We start from the raw sequence: 23,596 nt of genomic DNA on the forward strand, positions 1-23,596 counted from the left end.
ATGCACTGTCTCACTCAGATACAACTCCAGTCATACATCATCCATACTTGCATGTTAATGGAATTTATCAGCAGAATTCGATTCGGGCTTTGCTGAAGAACAGTGAAACATTGACTTAGTAACGCTTCAGAAACCACGTCAAATGTCTCCCTCTCGTGGCCACTAACCGCACAACCGGGGGAAAACCGGCTACCTTGATTGTAGCATTCACAGCACAGAAGATGCAACAAAATGACACATTTTACTTTAAGTTCAAATCAATTGGTCATGATCAAAACTGTTGATCATGACCAGTGAATCCTGTGTAGTTGACTTTCTTTGACGGTAAGGAAATCTAAGCAATACTTATTTTTGTAACACATAGAGGTTCTCTTCATTGTTATTTAAAATCAGCTTGAACATTTTGTTTCACCTATTTCTTCAAAACAAGAAGTATCATTCATATACTTCTTGTTTAGAAGAAATAGGTGAATAGAGATATATTCACAGCATGAATTCTATTCATATAGCATGAGAGGTGAAAGAAAACAACATCTAAAACTTAACCACCGACTTTCTCAGAGCAAACATATTTTACAGAGTTGACTGTCCAACCCGAAAACCACACTGCCACACAGGAATTACGTATACGATGATCCCAGCTCCTCAAGAAAAACTGTATTTAAACATTCCCCCTGTGCAGTTACCTCTTGGATGCACATGTGGTTAATTCCCGGCCTCATAAAACATTCAAAGATCACATTTGTGTTTATTACATAATAGCACAGCGAGTAAGCACCACTACATTAGCGGATCAATAATATCTCATATCTACTCTGAAGCCACAGGCCAGAGATGAGGTAGCTTAGCTATGCAGTGCAGCAGGAAACAGGAGGCTGTTGCCATGGTTACGGGTCAGCACATAACACATGTGTTATTGGAGCATAAAGGATGTTCAATCCTGATGGACGTCGATGCATGTGCAAGGAGAAGCAATCAGGGAAGCCGGAGACAAACAAGACAGCAGGAGGAAAACACCGACACAGACAAATAACACTTCAAACCTCACTGACCCAGCTACCAGAAATCGACCTGCACCAAAATGTGCTGACTCATGCTTGACCACATATCAACAGCTCAACCAGAGTTGAACTCTTTCAGTGTAAACGGCATCTTATTTACTGAGAAACAAGCCAGTTCAGCACAGCTTTGGACTCGGTATTTCTCCCATCCTTGTTCACCATCATTCAGGAGTTCTACACGACTTCAATAATTTTGTGGTGAACATGAAGACAAAACTGACCAAACATGGGCCCCGCGTTCATGTTAACAACACTTAAATTTCACAACCAGCTACAGGTTCTTGTGACTCGAGTCATGTGGCTGCAAAGTCTCAATCGAATGACAATAGCATTTATCAGGCAATACAAGTACATTCCAAATGTTTATGACAATATGACGGACACTCAGGTCTTCAAATGAATATGAAAAAGGACACACGTTGTTTTCAGACTTGGCTGCAAGACATTCCACCCACAAGGCACATGTGATTTCCAAATGACTTATGTCCTCCAGAGCTCCAGCACAGAGGGTCAACACACACAAAGCAAAGGCAGAAATCTGGTGGTAGAACATGTGCATCACCCAAGAAATGAGACCAAAACATGCTGAGTGGACTGAGTTTAGGAGCTGCACGTATCTATTATAGTTCCTGTTTTTGGCTGAACAGCATGCATGGTGAGGAGCTGCAGGGACATTCTGGGGTGTATTTATTAACTTTCAGTAGATCCAGGCTCCGTCTCAATCACAAATATTTTTATTGTATTCTATGCTTAAAAGATTTTAGAAGACAAACTTGTCTGTGTAGAGCAGCACAACATTTTAAAAAGTTGAAGTGTACTGTAGCTCTGCAGCAGGAAGTGCAGCAGATTGACTCGAACAAGTGTCTCTTCTCTTGAGCTCAGACCTCATGATCCTGGACTCACATTCCTTTACATCAGTGATTTTTATGGACCTACGGTCACACTTATGTAATCCTTGGGTAGCAAATGAAATGATAATAATGGAGGTTTGGAGTATAAAGAAAAAGGAATGTGTCAATGAACTTGATATTTTGAAAATGCATCAGTACAACAATAAACCTTTCATCACCATTGAAACTTGAAACCACATCTATCATCCTACCACTTTAGTTTATCATTATTCAACAAACAAATAAAAACCCTTAAATCCCAAGCATTAAACCCCTCACAACCACCGCTCACAAAGATGTGAAAGAAGAAAGTTTTAGAGCCCTAAGACAAATGAGCCACTCCCGTTCTTGCACCTTCATCTCATTATACAAACACCTCTGCCCAGTGAGACGCACACTCTCTGCTAGATCTTGGCACATGCTCTCTCTCTGGTCCTCCGCCTCGGTATGGTGTCACTGAGGGAGAAACATTTGACAGGGATGAAGCTGGACGTGTGCATGCATGCATGTCTGTGTGACAGAGAGAGGGACAGGTATTGATCTAAGCAGCGCTAAAAGGATCAAGCACAACTTTCTAGTTCTGCCACACAAACTAAACATCTGAGGAGACACAAAGGCATAAGTGTTTCAACTGTTGTTTTTGGACAAAAAGTCACCTGAACAAGCCTTCTAGAGCCAAGTGTCTAAACGTGAAACCTCTTCACAGCATCACCTTCTACAGTAATCAGATCACAATCCCGCCACAAAAATACAGTAGCTAGTTGATTCCATGAGTGAGTTATAAATAGCAGGTTGTGGAGGCCAAGTTGTGTCCTCGCTGGCGGTTCATAAAAAGCCGCGGATCAGGGGACATGTGTCCCTGCAGTGGCCTGTGGACCGCGTGCGATGACCCAAATCCTCTATCCTACATACAGAGGCCTTCATAACAGCCCTGGTGCCACGAACCCTCAGCAGTCGAACTCACTGGTCGGACACAAACCTTCAGTGACATCGTCACGACAGTGTTGAACATTCGTAAATATAATCACTGGAATCTCAAACAAACATGGTTCGGTCACACTGGACACCTGCATCTATTCATGAACATAAGCTCAGTTACCAAGCAAGTCGTTCAGCAAGTAGGAAAGTGTTTTCACTCAATGCACACTTTTCACAGGCAAACAACCTTCATCGACTTCTACAAGTATTGTAGTGCCGCAAGGTAAACATTTTCAAAAAGAGCAGGGATTGAAGGGAGACAAGATTATATTGAATATGGATGCCAAATTTTAGCCTCCATGGGAGTCCACATGAATTTCTAATATCTTTTAAAAAAATGTCACGAATGTCAAGATGAAGGTAAATTGATAAGACACCCAAAATGAAACACAAATTCACTTATGTGATTCGACTTCAGCTTTACAAGTCAAGAAACCCATGTAGCACAGTAAAAAGAAAACCAGAGAGGATCAGGGGTTCAAAACTTATGACACAGTTAGGGTGAGGGGCAGCAGTGTGGGGCTCCCAACATTGTTTAACCTCATAAATGAAATGTAGTAAAAGTACCAAAAGTCCTTCTGAGAATCTTTCAGAGTTGAGCCTCAATCACAGTCGAACTGATGTGGAGATAAGAATGTCACGCTGCAGTTCTGACACACATGTGACAGAGAATGCCCTTTCAAATGTTGGTTTACGTCTGCAATAAACAGCACTAGCAGCAGAGAAGAGAGCATTTTATGTAGCTTCAGAGAAAGGCAGATTCAGAGGCCATCTGGCTCCTGAATCTTTTACAATGCACAGAGCTCAACTCTGACTGCTTTGGCAGCCAGAAATTAACATTCATAATAACGTTCTGCACGCTTCACTGTTGCTTCAAGATAGTTAAACAAGAACAAATGATTTCCTTTTGTCGTTCGGTTCTTCAGAATCCATAAATAAAAGACACTTGGAAACCTCTCTGCTGCCCTGACTGTCGGGCTGGTGCATCAGTGTGGATTAAACTGGAAGCTGTTATCTCGGGATACCAACTAAATATTTCATTCATGTAGCCGAGTGAATGTTTGTATTGTCTAAATTTGGCACAGGACTGGCAGAGACTCACATGTACTTACATGACTGGAAGTTGGAGATTACAATCTTAACCGAGTAATAATAGAAAGCTCTAGCCTCAGAGTTTTTAAATTCTCTCCTCCATTGAGCATCAGGTGATCACTCTCCCCTCACCCCAACACATTTAATATTTGAATTTTGCACACTGAGCAAACACCTTCCTCAGGAAATCCAACATCTGGGACCTTCTGATTGAGTTGACTGCGTTTTCTTCTGCCTGAGCTCATTTTGGTCACATTTTGATTCCACTCTTTGCTGAGTGGGGAAGGGAATGTCAGCCCAACATGGCTAAGTATTTGGTGGTGTAATAACCCATTGAAGTTAAATACATAGCAGCACTGACTGATTGCGATACTAAAATAATCGACGACTTTTATTGACTAATAAAACTGGTCATGAACTCATCATGTCATATTTTTTGCTGTACGGTGTCACTGTAGAATGTTTCTTGCAGCACAAACTGGATTCATTTCAAGTATTTCTGTCAGGGGAACAAATGTTATGTATGAATATTGCTTCAGAGATTGGCATTCATTTGAAACCTGACACTTCTGAAAAATGATTACATTCCCATAGAGTGAAATCAGGAGGAAGTAGGTTGATCGCGCTAACAAGCTAACCCAGCTTTAGCAGTGTTCCTAAAGTGTGTGTCGCCAAACTATCATCAATACCCAATGGTTATGGGGCACATATTACTGAGTTGGACGTAAATATGCCCTTGTACATTACAGTAGTGACGATTATAAATGCTTTTCTGAATGCTAAGTTTATTTCATATTCATGAAACATTAAATAAACTTCACAAAAGCCTCAAGATTTGGCCTGCTCTGCAAACTACAAACAACTAAAACATATTCACAACTCCATGACCTTGTGCTAAGTTTGCATCAACGCAATATTGACTGATAAAAATGTGAAGGTAAGATCAATAACACAGACAAATTATGATTCAACAGAAGACTCCGAGCCCCGAGGAAGGCAGAGCACATTGTAAAACAAACACACAGACCAACATGACCACAATCCTTCACAGACAGATATTTGGATGAAAACCACACACACGCCCTGTTACTTTAACAATAGGCAGCCGGCTGACAGCACTCCAGTGACATCTGATACCCTCAATCGCCTTCCTGCTGTTGATGGTCGGAGGAGCTTCCACTCATTGTCTCGCACAGATACACCCACTGCCATAGACACTTACACACCGGTTCAACAAAACATCTGCTGTTTTTAACCCCCGCTGTGTGCTTGGATGCACAAGACCGAGGAAACTTCCAACTGACGCTGACAGTGGTCTATCTGGTGGGGAAAGAACCGCAGCTCACCATTGTATCAAGTAGCAAAACCATTCTAGGTGTGATTCCAAACCAGATAGTAAAGTATTGTTTCCAGGACAAACACATGGCTGGCGCTGATGGGGTCGGGGGTGTTATGAAAACAAAAGCTGAGAGATGACGTGAGGCAAGGCTGCGCAGCAGAGGAGTAGCAGTGAAAGCAAACGGGAAGAAAAGTCACACAGGGAGCTCGAAGGGAACTCCCTTGGGCCGCTAAGCCAATTACCAGAGCCGCATTGATTGAGGCAGCACTTTAAGGCCTCATCTACACAAGTAGTCCCTTAATACACTGGTCAGATGATGGGAGCGTCTCAACCACAAACCATGAGCAGCCGACCATTTGCATCTATTATGCTGTCGAGCCAATGTTAGACGCTAACAGCACAATATTTTCATAACAATATCACAATTCATCAATTCCTTCCACGTAAAAAAAAAACTGTGTTGGATCCTCCTGACCTGGACAGCAAGGTGAACCTCCCACCGTCCAGTCAGCACCTCCATCCCCCATTAAAGGGACTTCTGGCCCGCAATGATTAATGAACACGAATGGAGAGAGAATCAATGTAGTGAAGGCAAGTTGGATTAATGATTAAGCAAACAGCTGCCCACCTTCAGATTGGATCCCGGACTAAACGGTTTCGGAAGAGCACTTCATAATCTGGATTGGAAATGACATCATCTTGGACCAAGAGTGGACACTGAAGGGTTACAAGACTCATGATACCAATGAGATCACAACATACAAACAAACACACACAACAGGAATAGTTCAACAAAGCTCTTTTGTCATAACCAATGGCTACATTTGATATTAACTGTTCTATGGATCCTCCCTCATTGTTTGACCAACCACATCTACTTGTGAGACTGAGACTTTGGCCACCTCTGACGTATCCAAAGTGCCATAGTAAATGTTGTTTTGAAACTTGAATTTTAAGTGCTCATAACATGGCTTGTATGGTTTGTCTAGCAACGTGATAAATCATACTGAATATTAAACTGCAATAGCACATTAAAGTCAAAGACCTGCAAGGATAACACTTCGCACCATGATACAAAACTATATCAACCCACTCAAGTCAAAATTTCTAACAAAAAAAACCTACTAAACATTAACCAAAAAAACTATACAGTTCACGTCTCAATAACAAATGAAACTACTCTTTTGCTTAAGAGAGACATGACATCAAGACTCAGTTAGAGACTAATTTAATAGTTGACTATTGTCAAGAAGTTGTAGCTCTATCCAGTCCAGGATAGAACAGAAGTGTGAAATGATTCACTTTTGCCGTCATGTTGATGGGTCATGACTTGAATAAAATGGAGTACATATCCTCACACATCCTCGTAAAATGTTAAAACCTTAGCAAGCAAACTCCTCATAGGCAAGTCACATGATCATCAACCAATGCGCTAATGAATACTTGACAAACTACACAAGTTCCATCAGTTTCAGTAGCTATTGAAAACTATGATAAGATGGACATATAAAAGGGAATTTTGACTGCATCCAAGTTATGCAAGTGCAAGCTAGTCATTAGTTGATTAAAAATTGAGGCCAGACTTGAGCCGTTTGTGTATCATTTTATTTAGGTCAAGCTGTGGCTGCTGAACTGGTGAAGTTGATGCAGCATAGAACATTGTCTTCTTTTATACAACCACAGTGAATTGGAGGAAAATTACCATAATCATTGCACAGAGCAGAATTTACAAATGTACTCCTCCAGATCTGGCACGCAAATCTCCAGCCAGGATTCTCAAAAACAAACCCAGCACTGGATTTAAGCTTGAAATAAGATCTAGGCAGCAATTTATATCTCCAACAGGAGCAGGTCGAATGCTTGGAATAAAGGAATGATGAAGCTCGCCATGACAGAGTAGCAGGAGGACAGACACACAATACTGCCCAACACAACAGGCCATTCTTTCAGATCGCGCCACAACACTCTCCACAGCTGAGTCCTAGTCGCTATTCTCCTGCTGTTCCCCCCATTCCCTCCCCACCTCTCACTCCTTTCAATACAGGGCAGAAAAGGGGGGGGGTCACTTAAAACGAATGGTGAGCAAGCAGACAATCCAAGCTAGTTTGCACTCACACAATAAAATGGGTGTATAAAGAAGCAAGGGTTTATAGGTAAGACAATGTACAACAAGAGAGGAAGGTGATTTGAATTTACAAGTAAAGCAGAGAGCTGAAGGAGGGGTGAGTCAGGGAGTGAAAGATGATGGGAGGGAAGGAGACAGAGTAAAGAGGGGAGAGAAGATGTGGCTGCAGGAGGCTGTGTAAGGAATAATATCCTCTAACAACAGGCAAGTGTGTCAACAGCTTGGTGTTTAAATTCAGCCCCAACTCAACATCATCCTCCTACAGGGTTGAACAATCACATGTGGACCGACTCGCCATCAACCAACAGAAAACACAAAATGCAGCCCAACACAACAGATCTGTACCAGCAGTGGTTCTGCTTAAATCAGTCCACCTGCCTGTGTGTTCCAGCTTTTGTATTTCTACCTTTTTTACCCAGCCACCCACCCACATCCTTTCCAATCTAATCCCGGAAGCCAGGGCATCACTCCCAAGAGCAGAAGTAAATGTCACAGAATTACCTCAACGCAGCTGCCGTTGCCGTCCTTTCTGCACGCTATTCCTCACGTATATCCAAAGGGATAAATCCAGTATGCTGTGCCGTCTGCTCCATCCAAAATGATCATCCAGTTGTCGGTGAGCAAGTGCTAGCTTCCCATCTTGTGAGCTCATGCGGGCGAGCAGGCAGCTGCCGTTTTTCTTCAAAGCTTCACAAGCAGAGCAAATTAGAAGTCCAGCCCAGCTTAGAGGCTAAGCCAATGTGAGCTATTCGCCCTCTAGTTTCAGTCTGAGGCCAATGGCTGCTGCCCCACAGCCCCCTGCATACTCCCGCCCACAGCCACCCCCCTCCCTCCCTCCCTCTCTCTCTCCTGTCTTACTCTTCTTCCCCGCTCCTTTCCCTGCTATCTTAGTCATAAATACAGACTCTTGACATTACCTAACGCATGGCTCCTCCTGATAAACAGCTCGCTTTGTGCAGGTCCAGTGACTGAGAAATCCTTGCTATGGGTGAACACCGGGTGACAGGACAGGGGGATTTAGATTTAAGATGGGGGTACGCTGTCATGTGGTGTGAGATAAACTGATTATGTTGTCAGCCTATTAAACAGAGACAGGAAAATAGCGGCAAGAAAGGCAAGACAGGGTTAACAATCAGCATTCCTCACATCAAAATGGGAGATTCGGTTACAGAAACTACCCCTATCTTTCACATTCAAGGGATTTGCTTTCGACTTTTGGGGATTTACCCGGGAGACAGGTTTCTACTAGCGTGAACATCGACCCACTCCAAACACCACTGAATCAAACCTGATCAACATTTGGAAGAAAGATGGTTGCTCTCATTACATGTAGCGATCACTGAGTCATGCGACCCAGCCAAACATGGTGAGGATATTAGATGACATCCCCAACAGTAACTGTACATGGAATATTATGGTACACAATACAGCTAACATGCTTTAACCACCTGAAGTCTACCTAAAACTTGGGAGACTTGATTTCACACATTGAGTCTGGAGGTATATAAAGGCTCACCAAAATTCTCCAGAACAGATGGATTACAGTTCTTATCACATTTTCAGATGAACCTTCAAACCAGTTTCCCAGGCAGAGAAAATTTAAATAAATCAGAGCAGGCACTTTTACAATGGTTTTGTTTTATATGGGAGTCCAAAAAAGCAGCAAGTTACCAAACAGTCTCATAACTGTGTGACACTGGCAGCTATTACCAATATTTTGAATCCACCAATTTATGCCGACGCAGAACACAGGTAGAAAGCGGTCTAAGATAAACAATGCGCCTGACAACAAGACTCAAGGACATTGTTGTGTCCAGCTTTGTGCTAATCTGAGCTAATTACCAGCTGCGACATATATAGTGGAAAGAAAAGACGGAGCTGCCAATCCTCTTTCAGCACGGAAGGAGTAGCACCTGTGTTTAACACACGCCGTCATGACACATAGGCAATGTATGACTTATATAAACTCAACTTGACAATAAAGGGAACTACATACTGCACACATCAGGACATGAAACAACAAGTCATCTAACAAAAACAACAGCAACAACTGACATGGCCGACCAAACTCAGAGCTTCAAGCTCTTTGTGTGGAAAAAACTTGTGTGTTGATGTGCAGACCAACTGGATCCAAACCATCACAAGAATCTCTGACACAGATTAGTCTTGTAAAAGTCAACATGACGACAACAGAGAATCTTTGTTCTGTCGGGAAGTCGAAGACTTCCTCTATATGCCTGGACGGGATTCATCATATTAAAGCAAAGACACAAATGTTACACAAACTCCAGAAAATTGGGATGGATTTCTTTCAGAGCGATTTGTGGATACAAACCAGTTCAGACAAGCCATTAGGTTAGTGAGGGGACTGCAGGTCCCACTGCCTCACAAAGAAGACTATAGAAGGCATTTCTGCAGCTGCAGGACAGCATAGTGACTCAGTAGTCACTTTATTTACATCAGTTAGGGGGAATTCATAATGACTTATTGTATCAGTGTTAGCAGGTAGTGGAAGACAAATGCCTATCTGCAAGTCTAAACAGGATATTCACTTCCCAAAGTAAATACACAGACATTTGAAAGAGAAGAACTTTATTTTGGAAATACTCTCATGTTTTAGTGGGTCTACAGATGTGTGTTTCAGAATCATGTCACTCTCTTTGCAAGTTTGGGAATTATTATGACAGTACACGATAATGCAAGGAGGCTCTTAATCGAGTTCTGGTTATTTTCAATCTGCTAGGTGAACGTCACTGGCTTTGAAACAAGACTATTTTCTCACCATTAAACTTCAGATGCTCTACATTGTATCTCAGATTATTTTTGTCAAGTAAAATATGAATCAAAGATCGTATAATTAAGTTTGAGACGTCAAGTACTTGAACACTATTGGCTGTATTTATCTCTTCTTTGTTTAACTAAATTGAGAAAAATGCCTCCACATCCCTCTTGTCGTAATTCCCAAGATGTTGGCAATGTTGGACAACAACAAGAGCTCACATCTTCACGAGGACCTTTCATCAAACCAAGCCAAGGCGGCGATTCTTGTTTGTGGGTAAATCCTGCTCTCATATGTGGCTGGCTACACAAACAGATGCATTAATCACAATTTCAGAGACATGCATGGGCACGCGCGCACACACACACACACGGTCTGCACCTGTCTTCATACGTCATTACTACACGTATATGTCCAGCGTCCACCACCGAACATTCTAGACATATTTCATTCTGTTGTTGCGCACGAGGGCAATCACGTTTTCACACACAGATACGTGGTCACATAACCACAGTATGAGCTGGGGCGTATGTGAAAATCAGGCAAACAGAAGCTGGGGCCCACTCATCCGTTACAAGAATGAATGGCCGTCATTAGCATGAGGCTCCCCGGCAGCACCCTGCAATGCAGCGACACACACAATGGCGAGTGCCACACTTCACCCTGCCATTCCCCCCCCCAGAGAAGTGCTTTTGTTTGAACAGCATCTGGACCTGACCTCCATCCATTTCAGGCCACCCTCCCCAACTCACTTTCGTCTCCTAACCTCACCTTGTTTTCAAAACCTGCCTCAATAGCAAGCATCCCCTCCTTCTTGTCCCGCCTCCCCTTTGCTATACCTTGCCTGCTCATCTCACCCCCCCTTCCTCTTCAAGTGAAGGAGACCTGCCATTGCTTCCTGAAAAGAAGGTCTGTGTACGAGTGGGCCTTATAAAAAGCCTGCAGGGTGAATAAGAAAACCAAAGAGGAAAAACCACCAGGGCTAGTGGCCATCTGTCCCCCTGGGTTGGCCGTGCTTGCTCCGGGAGCGACTGCCCCCCTTTCCCCCTCATATAATTCCCACCCCTACCCCCACCTTCTCTGGTAGCCTATATACACAGCATCAGCCACACACACTCGCTGCCATGCATATATCAGAGGCTTCAGCAAAGGCATGATGCGGAGAAGGAGAGAATAAGGAGCTGCAACTTGCCTGGATGCAGAGTGAGTCTGGGGCCGGCAAATCACACCATAATCCTTCTCTTTGTGTGAGCAGCAAACAGAAATGTGTCTCCAACAATGATTTCTCCGAGATCAGCAGTGGAGTGGAAAACAAGGAAGCGAGCGAGTGAAGGACAGTGAGGAGGGGAGGAGAGAGCCAGGGAGAGAGAGAGAAGATGGAGGGAGACAGTGGGAGCAGCTAGAGTGTGACAGAGGAAAGCAGCAGCCACAGCCGAGCCACAGGGACGCTGACACTCACTGGAGGATTTGAAGTAAGGAGAGAATGAGAGAGGGAGGGGGGGAATCAGGTGGGGGGAGGGAGAATCGGTTCACTCCATGGCTGTAACGCTGGAATGACGCCGAGCTAACCCTCATCCCAGAGCGGCAGCTGTAGACGTGAGAGGGAAATGAATCCCATGAGAGACCAACTTCTCCATCAGCTGTAAAATTTGCGGGCACAGGATAACAATGACCATCAGTGCGACCACGAGAGGCAGGAGGGAAAGAGGAATAAGCCCCACCATAAACACAGACAAATATCACCCAGGGGTGGAGGCACCTGTTCGAGTCAAGCAGGCCAAGGAAGAGGGGCAACACATGTGCGCGGGAGAGGGGGGGGGAGCAGAGGGCAGAGAAGTGTGGCTTTAATTCTAATTGCTTTTGTCATTCTGCTTTGTCATGCCCAAACTATATTTGCATTGTGTGGGAGAGGGGGAGACAATAAACAGGGGGCTGCAGGGAGATTATAGGTCACCAGATTCTCAGTAGCTGTGAGTGTGAGTGCGTGTGTGACAAAAACAAAAAACAGACTTTTAAAATGAAAACTAAAATTGCAAAGTAAAATTGTATTCATAATAAGTCAGTATTATTTAGGACATGTAAGTATCATGTTCAGTACAGTACATGGTACTGACATGGCACTCCAAACAGATAACATTAGCTTATCATGGAGGTTCTTACTTGAAACAAGAACTTCATTCAAGTCGACCAATAGGGAGCTCTGAGGGCTCACTGTTTTAAGGGTCACCACAGAACATCAGCACCTTCATCAGGGTAGGTCTTCTGTGTGCATTGAACAATAGTTTAATCAAGCAGCTAGCCACAATGGCATGAGACTCAAACACCTGTTGTCCAAGTTGTCTCTTCTCCTCTCAAACAGAGGTCCTTGAGCTCTAGCAACATCCCTCGAACCTGTTTGCTCTTGCTTCTCAATCTCCCCCTGCTACATGACAACTCATTTAGTCATTCGTTCCATGAATGGAGAGATGATTCACTGATCAAAAGTGGAGAGATCTTCAGTTCAACGGCCATTTCTATTATGATAGCACGACCATAAAAGATGACTACATGCATAGGTAGCACAAGTCGAGCAGTTGATGCGATTTCAAATGCAATTTGTGCAGTAGACATGTGATAAACTGATGCCAGAAATGCCAAGTCTTTAACACTATATATATATATATATATGAAGCTGAATTATTTCTGGTTTTGAGTAACATCACAAATCAGCATCATATTTCACAACTCCTTCTGAGAACATCTGTCTCACCAGCAACAGTCCAGCACACATTTTCACCTATGTTTAATCTGAATGTAGAGGCGGGTTGTCCTTTGTGTGCCGAGGCCTTTCAATCCTGCCATGTTTGCCTGAGCATGTTCATCACATAATCGGGCACAAATCTATTTTCAATATATCAGAACATCATAATCCCCGTCGAGGCTACGCGAGCGGATTTGCTGGTCACATGGCTGATTGCAATAGACATTCCGAGACAGAATGAAATAGCAAATTTGTTAAGCAAATGACTTGTAAACAGTCTCCAAAAACACAGATTTCGGAAATTACTTAGGATGCTGAGCATTTTTTTTTAAATAACTGCAACTAAATAAGGTAATTGTAACCTTAAACAGAGACTGAAATCCTCAAATGGTATTATTAGTTGGGATAATCTTTTTTTCTCTGAAAGGGAGGCAAGTGCAAATGATGAGATGGACTTTTGGCTGTAAGAAGATTTCTTTTTTTATTCGCAAGAGTATGCTTTGGTGAGAATAATTCAGGGAATGATTGAGTAGATGGCGAAAAGGAAAGGAATGAGAGAAGGTGAGACTATGAGATGAGATCATTTCAAAATTAAATAAATGTAAACTATGCTTCAACAGTCCAACTAATGTCTCAATGAGGAAAGTGGATGCAAAACAAATAAGACGTGAAAGTAGGTCATTAGGTGAAAAGTCTGGTGAATGACCCAACTCTGAGCCCCGAGCATCTCAATGAAGTGATGGTACTCACAAGGCACAGCGTGGCGATACAGGTTGGCGCGGATAATCTTCTGCAGCTCATGGTCTGGCGACGACTTCTGAAACCTCAGGCTCAGGTAGTGCTTCAAGTCCTTGTTTAGCTTGTGACCTACAAAACAGAAAGCTCAAGTTAGCCAGCATCAAGAAGACCGTCTTTCTCTCAATGATGTAATGGGTCAATTTTTAAACGCCTGACACAGATGTGGAAAAAAAAAAACTGAATCCAGTATAATTGATTACATTTTCTCTGATAGGCTTAAATAAGGAGGCTTGCCCACTACTGAGCCAATCAGAGGTGTTTGTGGTGTTGGCTGGGATTGGAACTTGGCTCCGACACTCACAATGGGGCCAGATGGTCCGAGCTCGCGCTCACGCCGGGGTCTCATTTAGGACCATTAAATGATTTCCAAATTTGTCATGTATGTCTGGGACTACTGGCAATCCCTTCCTCAGGGAGGTGTCACGGTTCTGTGCTGGGAGGGGATGTTCTCTCAGCTTCACGCTTCTAGTAGAGCTGTGTTCACCTCAAGCTTGGAATGACATAGTGCTATTAAAAATATTCAAATGTGTGTCAACTCCGTCAAGACCTCGCTTGCTATAATTCACCATATAATCGACGCACAATATTTCTACAGGAGATGCTTTGGACCACTTACGAAAGACATCTCTACATGCAAAATACTGTAATGTATTGTACTTGAAATGCCAAGAGAAAGTTCCTCGTCCACCAACATTATTCATACATTATGTTTAACATAATTTAATCATTAGAGAGATGCTTTTATACCTTAAATGACTATTGAATTAATTTCAAAATTCAGTAGACCATATACAATTATGAGGTTTGCAACTAACACATTACAGGTGAAATGTACATTTTTAACACCAAAATGAACTCAACTTTGACTCAGGACTCAAGACATTTTGTTTCAACACTAAAGCGGAAATGAGAAGATGATTATTTAGCTGATCATTTTTACGAACTACTACATATTTTCCATCCCAATTCATTCATTCAGTCATTCAAAATAACACAGCTTCTATACGTATGTTTATAAGCCATGACAAAGAACAGTTTGATGGAATCAGACAGAAGCGGATGATTCAATATTTAAAAGCTTGGTGTGTTTGTTTCCATCACTGAAAGAGTGAACACCATATTTATAAACAATACAACATGCGTAAATCAGCAGCACATACAAATGAATTCAGCCCACTGCTCCAGCGCAGGCAAAACACAGTCAGGAAATTGTTACCTAGCAACCATCTGGAGCTGACGACCACCATTATGGCCCGTGATCAGCAAGGAGTAGTCACAACGTAAACGTGGAAACTAGTCCAATACAAAGGTGCCAAATGAGAAAGGTTCATCTCATATAATCTGATCTGACGTCCACCACTGTGTTTATGAGAACAGGTACAAGCTTGAGTGTGTGCAGGTTTCCTCTGCCGTGTCATCTTTGCTGGCTCAGATTCTGTTTCGCAAGAGGAAAGGTTCCTGTCAGGAACAACCCCCTCCTGTGGGCACACGCAGCAAGCCGAGAGATGCCCGCCCGGGTGCCACGCATGATCACTGAGAAAGTCATCAGATATTAAATATTGATGAGGATTAACGCGGCTTGGATCACAGACAAACACCGTGGCAGGCTTGTTTTAAAGGAGACCACGTACAGCACCCTAATAGTCATCTACAGTGTTGGCAAGTTGAAATGTCACCTTGACAAATGGTGAAAGAAACATTTTCATCCAATGTAGTTCTAAAAATAAGCCTGCGTTATCTCCTACGCAATCTATGAGCTACATGACGTCAAACAGCTTGACAAATTTTATTTTATTTTATTTTTTTTAAGTAGGATACCCATGTATTTGCTTATTTATATTTGGCCTTCATTGGGGCAAATAAATAAATATAAATATATAAATATACATACAAATAAATATGTATGTAAATATATAAAAATATATAAATATATCCAATATACATACATACAGATATATATATATATATATATATATATACAGATATATATATATATATATATATATATATATATATGCGTGTTCCCTCCTGCAAACAGAGTCACAAGTGAGGTGAGGGATGTTTCCTGGAAGCTGAGATGTTATCGTAGCTGGCGTGATTGGAGTGATTGTTGTTTTCAGTGCTGCAACTGAGCAGAGGAATGATGTGATGCTTCTGTCCCCCGATGGAGACATGGAGAGTGAAGAGCAGAGACCGGTTTGACCCAAATAAGAGCAGATTATACCCATCGTTCATGCCTCCAGTCAGCATTACATAACCTTAAATCTAGTTATGCATCACTGTCTCATCTTTGCTCGGAGAGAAGGACGTATACGCACCCGAACTGCGAGTGAATCACTCTTTAGGAATCATTTTTACATAAAACATATGACCACCAGGGCAGATGTGACCTCAGTTGCATTGCGGAGACGCCACGTTTGCATGTCAAAACATGTTGGTCAGTAGCAAGGAGCAGAGCAGCTTAAAACATCAGCCAATCAGCTGCAGTTAGGAGGAGCATGTCGCTGCTGTCATCAGCACAGCTTCTACCTGAGAATCTCCTGCAGCTGACAAGACAGCTGGGAACGGCACAGCTCTGACTCTAGCACGGAAGAGATACACTGAAGATAGACTGAACAGGAAATGAGGAGAGCTTATAAAGGACAAACACATTCTTGGAAGTGACACCGTGATATTTATGAGCTGTGTGTTGGAAACATACAGTATCAACTGCCGTTTTTCAGATCAACACTGCCCCCAGTGTCTACATGCATCCACACTCAAAGTCTGCTTCCCACACAACCGTTGTCACGGCAACCCGTGGCTGACCAGCTGAGTGATGTACGATGAGATTATAAGATGCTGCCCCCTAGCGATAAATCAGTAAAACAGCAATTGTAAATAAAAGGAGTAATTTACAGCAGGGTGGGATACCAGCCAAGTGGAACTCATTTTCTCCAGACGTCGAAGTGCAAAGAGGGAAATGACTTTTTCCCGGAGGAACATCACAGCAAATTTATTCAGAAATAAATCCTCAACTTAAAATCATCAACACGGCCTTCAGCAAATGACTGTATAAATGATTGACGAAAGTTGGGTTAGAAAAAGTTCACTTCATGACAATGTACTTGCCAAACTATCACCCATCGAGAATTCAAAGTCCACCATGACAATTTGGGATGTGGGTGGAAATCAGAGTGCAAAAGAGAACCATGAAACATATCAGGCACCAGTCATAATAGTGAATGATTTCTAGAAGCATTAAAGTGTGCCACAACAAGAGAAAACCTACTTGAAACCAAGCAATGGCAGGTCCTGGATTGTCTAAAAAAACTTTCAGCCAAGTATAAAAAAATACCTCACACATCCAGAGAGGGTGAACTTAACCCCCGAAACCCACGGGTGAGATCAAACTTGGCATAATGTTGGGCTTTATAATCCTCTCTGTCATCACATCAGATCACATCAGTGGGTGTAATGACAGTTTGCTCACTGAAATCCCTCATACTAAAGAGAGCAGGGCTCCTCTAGAAGTTAATTAAACGGGTACTAGTGCCTGGCCAGTTTCTCCCTGAAATGGAACAGCAGGGAACTAGATCGCTGCAGAAAATGAAAGCATAAAGGCAAATTGGTGATGAAAATTGCTAGATTCAGTAACTAAATTTACATTCATGACTGTCTAGAAATGAAACCACTTGCGATATGTTTGCGCAAAAAAAAGAAAAATAATAATAAGGCAGCAAAAAAAAAACAACAACAAACAAATAATTTCAGCCCTTCTGTGAGCAGATTAAAGTATATTTGAGTGTTTACCAGGTCAACAATTGGTGATTAATTGCCAGAATGTAATTCTACCATCATACTCATACTTTCTAGAATCCTCCACATACACATCTAATATAACGGTGTACGTTGTATCTAATTTAAATGTGGACTTAATTAAGGTTTTACATACAGGAATTGAACCAAAGAACATGCTGTATTTGTAACTAATGCATTGAATTGTAATTAAACGTTAAGAGAGAATTTTTTAATAAGACAAAAAGTGAAATATGAAAGTGAAATTCAGGACATTTAATATTTTAATTAAGAAACACTCAAAGTTAAGAAAACAATAAAAAAAGAAAAATAAATTAATTTAATTTGACACAAGCCCAGGATGAATGTTTTATAGTGTGAGAAGACATGTCTCTCTGTTTTCTGAGCACATACACATTTCGTGCTTGAATACATTTTAAAGTTGTGAGCAGCTGTCAAGGACCAAATCTGATCTGTTGTACAGCAGCATCTATACTGAATCACCTGAGCCTTTTATTCATTCAAACACAATTATCAAAACACACAATGACCAAAACATTCACAACAATATCTTCATCTGGCCAGTCATTGTCACGTTCAGTTGAGAAGCCAACCTGCGACAGTACGGTAACACTCAGCATGTGTGTGATGGCATTTCCTCTGCAGGACAAATAATATTGTGTTTCCTCTGCGCTCATTATTTGGGATCAGGCAAAGTAGGAACTGGAAATGATGGTTTCTAAACAGTAAATTCCATTGTTGCAGACGCTTCCTGTGGGTCTCAGGACATCCCGTCAGTCAGCAGTTAGACTCTCCAGTTACAGATGAGAGCAGTTAGCTCCACATTATGGAGGGAGGGGCTGTCTGAGAGAGAAGGGGGAACATCAGCGGGGTGCTGATAATCAAATGCACCGACGCCCGATTTGCTTCACTTCACTTCGGCTGATAAGGAGCTACAATCTTCAGCCGTTATTGGTCTGAGAGCACGACAGCTGAGAGTGCAGACAAGGAAATCCTACTTTGTTAGTATTGTTTTGCACCGCTAAACTGTAAACTGTATTTGTAAGTCACTGCATGTCATTTTGGTAAAGTTGGCAGTTCACAAGATGCAAGTGCTGAAGATGACCTTTTTTTTTTTCAAATAATTACATAATCCAATGCTACCATCATCAAGCAAACTCCATGTGGCATCATACAGAATTTAAAATTTCTCTTCCTCAAAGGGTGATGGCAGAAAAAAGCAGCAATCAAAGCGGTCCACTGTAAAGCTCTCCACTCGTCTTCTGCCGTCTTCCTTCTATAATTACACCAAGCCGCACCCAGAACTGCTTTCATGTTGGCCCTATCTGGGACTCGGGCATCACACTCAAGGCTGACTTGAACACTGACATGGCCAGCATCTTCAAATAACATTGGAAATATCCTAAATATTAGCACGATAGCAAACAAGTCTTTGAAGCCCTTTGAAGCCGTTAAAGCCACAGATACAGAATTTCAAATGATCAGTTTTACTATTTGTAATCATTGTAAACTCCCAAAAAGTAGCAGGAAGACCTTATTTTTATGAAGTTCAGCAGATCTGAAAAAGCCAAAATTATTTTTCTTACAGCAAGTAAATGTTTTTCTTTGGCCTGTAAATGATCCTGACCAGACGGTCTTGCTCAATCTGAGTGCCAAGCAGAACAGAGACATGATCCCCGTGTACACAGCAAAAATAAAAACAGACTTCACTCGGATCATTTCGAAGAACACAAACAGAACACAGAAGATATGAAAGAAAATGGACAAACTGATTATGTAGATTTTAACATCACGTTATTATAGACCAAATCTAAGGCAACACTTAAGATTGGGGAATACATATTATCCATTTCCAGGCTAAATACTTCATTCTTTATTGTTGATAGCGTCATCTAGGGTGAAGTTTTGGTGACCATTCCAGGGTAGCCTATCCATCATCTAAAAGCAGTAAATTTATAGAATTAAATATGGGATCAAAACTCAAATTGCCGCTAACACACACACACTTCTATAAACGTTTGAAAGCTGTATGATGACTATTAGTGATGTAAAAAACATTTTGCCTCATGTTCATTGACATTATCTGCGGGTTTTCATTAGAAATCTATCGTTTTTCACTTTAGCCATCCAACCCATCATTATGCAGATAGCTGGAATCACTTCCCTGACTTGTACCCAAATAAATAAAGCCATAATGATCCACCTTGAAAAGACTAAACAGGCTGCTTCTTACTACCGGATGAACACAATGATTCAGATGTTTTGTGCGAGCAGGCAGGCGGCCCAGTTCTGACCCACTTCTTCAGTGCTGCTGAGTCTGAGTAAGCAGTGCATGATGGGAGAAACGGTACGGAGGAGAAGCCACAGACAAAGACACACATATAAACACACATACACCAAGCCAAGCAGAGGCGGTGTGTTCCACTCCAGTGCGCTGCATCTGTTCATTTCTAAATATAACCAGCGGAACTCAGGCCCGATGCTCAGTGCTGGAGCAGGACGAAGGAAAGGAGGAAAAAAAATAGCCACATCACAACGAAGGTTGACATGTTTTTAATGGCCAACAGAGTAGGAGCTGGACGGTGCATTGTGGGACGGCTCACTAGGGGTGATGCCAAAACTTAGACAGACATAATGCTTTTAATGAATTACCCCTTTAATGTCAAATAACTTACAGATATGAAACAGTTGAAATAATGAAATCTTGCATTAGTTCGGTAGCATATTACACCCAAAATGTATCGATGATGTGTCAAACCCCATATGATGGGTCTCTGACTTTCAGTAGCTATCATCAGTTTGAACTTTTGCAGTACATGATGGAACTCAGAGGTTGAACTAGTTCGGATTATAGGTGAGGCAAAGATGCAAAAGCAGATTAAATGAGAAGTTGTACTTCAGGTCCCCTCATTGGACTAAAAGACAAAAGGTATAATGCCTTCTCAACATTAGGATAAAAATTCCATTCAATATTCCAAGACGCTCGTCCTCCCAGGTGCCATTAGACATTCAGGAAAGACTATTAGATGTTGCAAAACTAACTCTACATAATTAAAACACAAAGTGTAACACAACACACAAGCATCAGATCTGATTCATTGCCTCTGTTAAATATCACTGCCCATCTGGTCCTCACACACAAACGTGTCTCTCGCTCATTAAAGTCTTTCATCCAAACCAACGGGGCAGAAATGAGCGATGCCTCCTCACCCTCTCTCACTCCCTGTAGACGGCAGCAGCAGAAACACATCACACCACAGTGTGTCATCGCAAGCCACATGATGCAGCTCAACAGCAACGGCAATGAAACACAACATGAATTGACCACAGGAGGTTTAAATTATAGGTGTTCCAGCAGAAGCCGTTTCCAGCAGACGTAATAACCCTTCATTGGAAATTGAAGAGCAGCTCTACAGCAGTCTTTGAAAGCAAACCAACAGGGTTGACTTGAGGGGAACAGTGACCTATATAAATATTAATTAACATATATGGAACACCCACTTTTACAAAAATAGTTCAGACCGAGGGGCTATCCATCAGAGAAGTATGCGGAGGGACAGCTCGTAGACGTGAGGCTTCACAGGGACGTTCAAATCAAATCAGTCGCGCACAGCTCATGTCAGAATAGACCTGAGTCTTGAGACTTCAATTGAGCTGCTGTACAGATATCTACAAACGTATGTGTGTATTACAACTAACTGCCTTTGCGAACAGCTGTAATGATTATTATTATTGCGCCTTTATCTATTTCAAGTAAAGTCAAGCAAATAATCTATCAAATAATTTCTTCATGTCAAATATAAACCTCCAATAACACCTACCATTTGCAGGAATAATACACTTCTGAGCAAGCAGGAGGAAATGATGTGGACAACTAAAGAATAATCTGAGAAGCCTGAAAGCTCGGCAGCCGCCCTTTCAGCCACAATTCATACAGTATATGAATTTTCAGTTTTCCTGCAAACCAAATTAAACATGCAGCCAATTGGAACAGGCACTGTGCATCCAACAATTTAGATCAAAAGGAGGATATATATTCCCTGCCTGCTATCAATCAGGAGGCAGATAGCATGCGAGTGGCAGAAATGGATGTTGTTATGATGTGAAAAGCTCTTGGAGATGTGCTGCTTCTGGCTTTAGGTAATGCAGTGTGATTGATCTGTCAAGTGAATCCACAGAGTTTCCCCCCTGAGGGAACAGATGGTCTAGAGAACAAACAGCTCTGTCGTTTTTGTGGAGCGGTGAACACATGGACATACTTCAATACTGTAAAAATAAAAAATAATGCAACATATTTTCTTAATGTTCCAAGAAAGAAAATACTACATTTGGAAGCCCTTGACATTTCAAGATACCGTGCTCAGTGAGGAGACAAAAATCAGAGGGGTCATTACACCAAGAACCATTTCTGCCTGACACAAATCAACCAATAACAAATGAATGAAATGAATGAGAAAAACAATGGCAGACTCACATAAAGCAAAATTTAGACAGGAAAGAAAGAAACAATTGAAATCTAAGATAAGATAAACTGAGTTCCTGTGGTGAAAAGTAAGTAAAGTGTTGGGTCAAATTAGACCATTGGTGCTAGGAACAATATGTTCAACACCGAAGAGCCTTTGAAACAAAAACTATTGTTTCAGGTAAAACCCGATGAGCACCGGTTTCCTTCCTACTTCCTCCACATGATAAAGATCCACCGGGGATATCACAATGGACTGAACCTCTTCCAAACATGCAAGGTCTGACTCAACAAATAAGGTAAAGACCTTGTCACTTAAAATGGCTTTTCCTGCTGTAGGTATACCTCAGAATCAGACAAACAAATGAAACAGAATTGAAAACAGCAACACAATACAGTTCATGTCTGGGTTGCAAAAACATAAAAATCAGCTCGTACATCCATCTCAAAATTCATCCCAGAAATAAAGGCATTAGTCCATAGCAAAACATTGCCTGAAAACATAAATTCAGCTTTTCACTCCCACACAGATGTATTTGTAAATAAAAAAGCCAGGTGGAGTCCACGAAATTTCCCCCTAACGTGCCCTATCTTATCATGAGAACAAATGTCTCCTCACCCCACACCACAGCTGGAGCCAGCCCAATTCGGACCAACAGCTGCAGACCAAGGACACAACTGCCGTCAGACAAATTTGCACAACCACTGAATTGGAGTTCAAGGCAAAATTTGCTTGATAGGACAAAAGATAATATCCTGTCATCTCTGCACCGGTACAGAGTTTAAAAATATGCTTTCATCTTGCTCCTTATTTTCAGTGTCCCTGATGCACTTAAAAAATCAATTATTAGATAGTATTGATGCAATAAAATCAAACTTGGGTAAAAGATACAGTCTGTCACTACATTTTGACACAAGAGAACAGAATAAGAGCAGAAAGTGAAACTGAACTGAAGGAAATGACAGGAATAATTGTCCCAGTGTGTCAGCCTGCAGAAATGTCTTATGGGTAATATGCATATGAGTTCCAGCTGCACACACATCTGTTTGCTTCCAACCCATCAATCAAAACACACTTGGGAGAATGTTTAGGTGTTTTAAACGGTTCGTGATGCATTAACCACCTTCTTTCATTTTAACAAATACAAACATTGATTATAATCATAATAATGTCAGCAATAATAATGTTGTTTAGATTTATTATTCTTGCTGTTGTTCATTTGGCTTAAAAAGGTTTTGCACATCTATTTCCTTCCTGACTGGCCAATGAACCCTGTGAGCCACCTGCCTGACCTTTGGTTCCCCATAACATTTTCATGGGAACACAAGCAAGTCTCCTCTAAATCAGGATGATCAAAGCAGGCTACGCCTCCTGACATGTTTTGGCTTTTGTGGTGAGTTAAAGGGTGAAATCTGGACAGGCGGAACACTTCTGTTGAGTTAAGACCTGTCTTTATGTAGTTAAAGGAAGACGAAAGAAAATGACGGACATTTGTAGAAACTCACTGGTATAAATGCTGCCGGCAGAAGTCTC

The 23,596-nt window shown here is 41.8% G+C and overlaps 2 protein-coding genes across 15 annotated transcripts in view; one reads left to right on the plus strand and one right to left on the minus strand.

The window, feature by feature from the left end:
• The window catches only part of LOC128750174 (membrane-associated guanylate kinase, WW and PDZ domain-containing protein 1-like), a 55,642-nt gene that overhangs the window by 26,665 nt on the left and 5,381 nt on the right, over positions 1-23,596 (minus strand). For 12 of the 14 annotated variants that reach the window (XM_053850509.1, XM_053850498.1, XM_053850503.1 and 9 more), the window contains exon 2: positions 13,755-13,871. In XM_053850509.1, the coding sequence (XP_053706484.1) occupies positions 13,755-13,871 (117 nt within the window). Of the gene's footprint in view, positions 1-5,988; positions 7,936-7,986; positions 8,246-13,754; positions 13,872-23,596 lie in introns of those variants that run through there. The other 2 variants (XM_053850504.1, XM_053850505.1) reach the window with 2 other exon arrangements.
• Positions 11,439-23,596, plus strand: part of ren (renin) — a 31,640-nt gene continuing 19,482 nt past the window's right edge. Inside the window, exon 1 of the mRNA XM_053850515.1 lies at positions 11,439-11,736. The gene's annotated coding sequence lies outside the window, so the exon portion shown is untranslated. The remainder of the gene's footprint in view (positions 11,737-23,596) is intronic.

This window comes from Synchiropus splendidus, chromosome 18 (genome assembly GCF_027744825.2).
Source record: "Synchiropus splendidus isolate RoL2022-P1 chromosome 18, RoL_Sspl_1.0, whole genome shotgun sequence".
NCBI classification, from domain to species: domain Eukaryota; kingdom Metazoa; phylum Chordata; class Actinopteri; order Syngnathiformes; family Callionymidae; genus Synchiropus; species Synchiropus splendidus.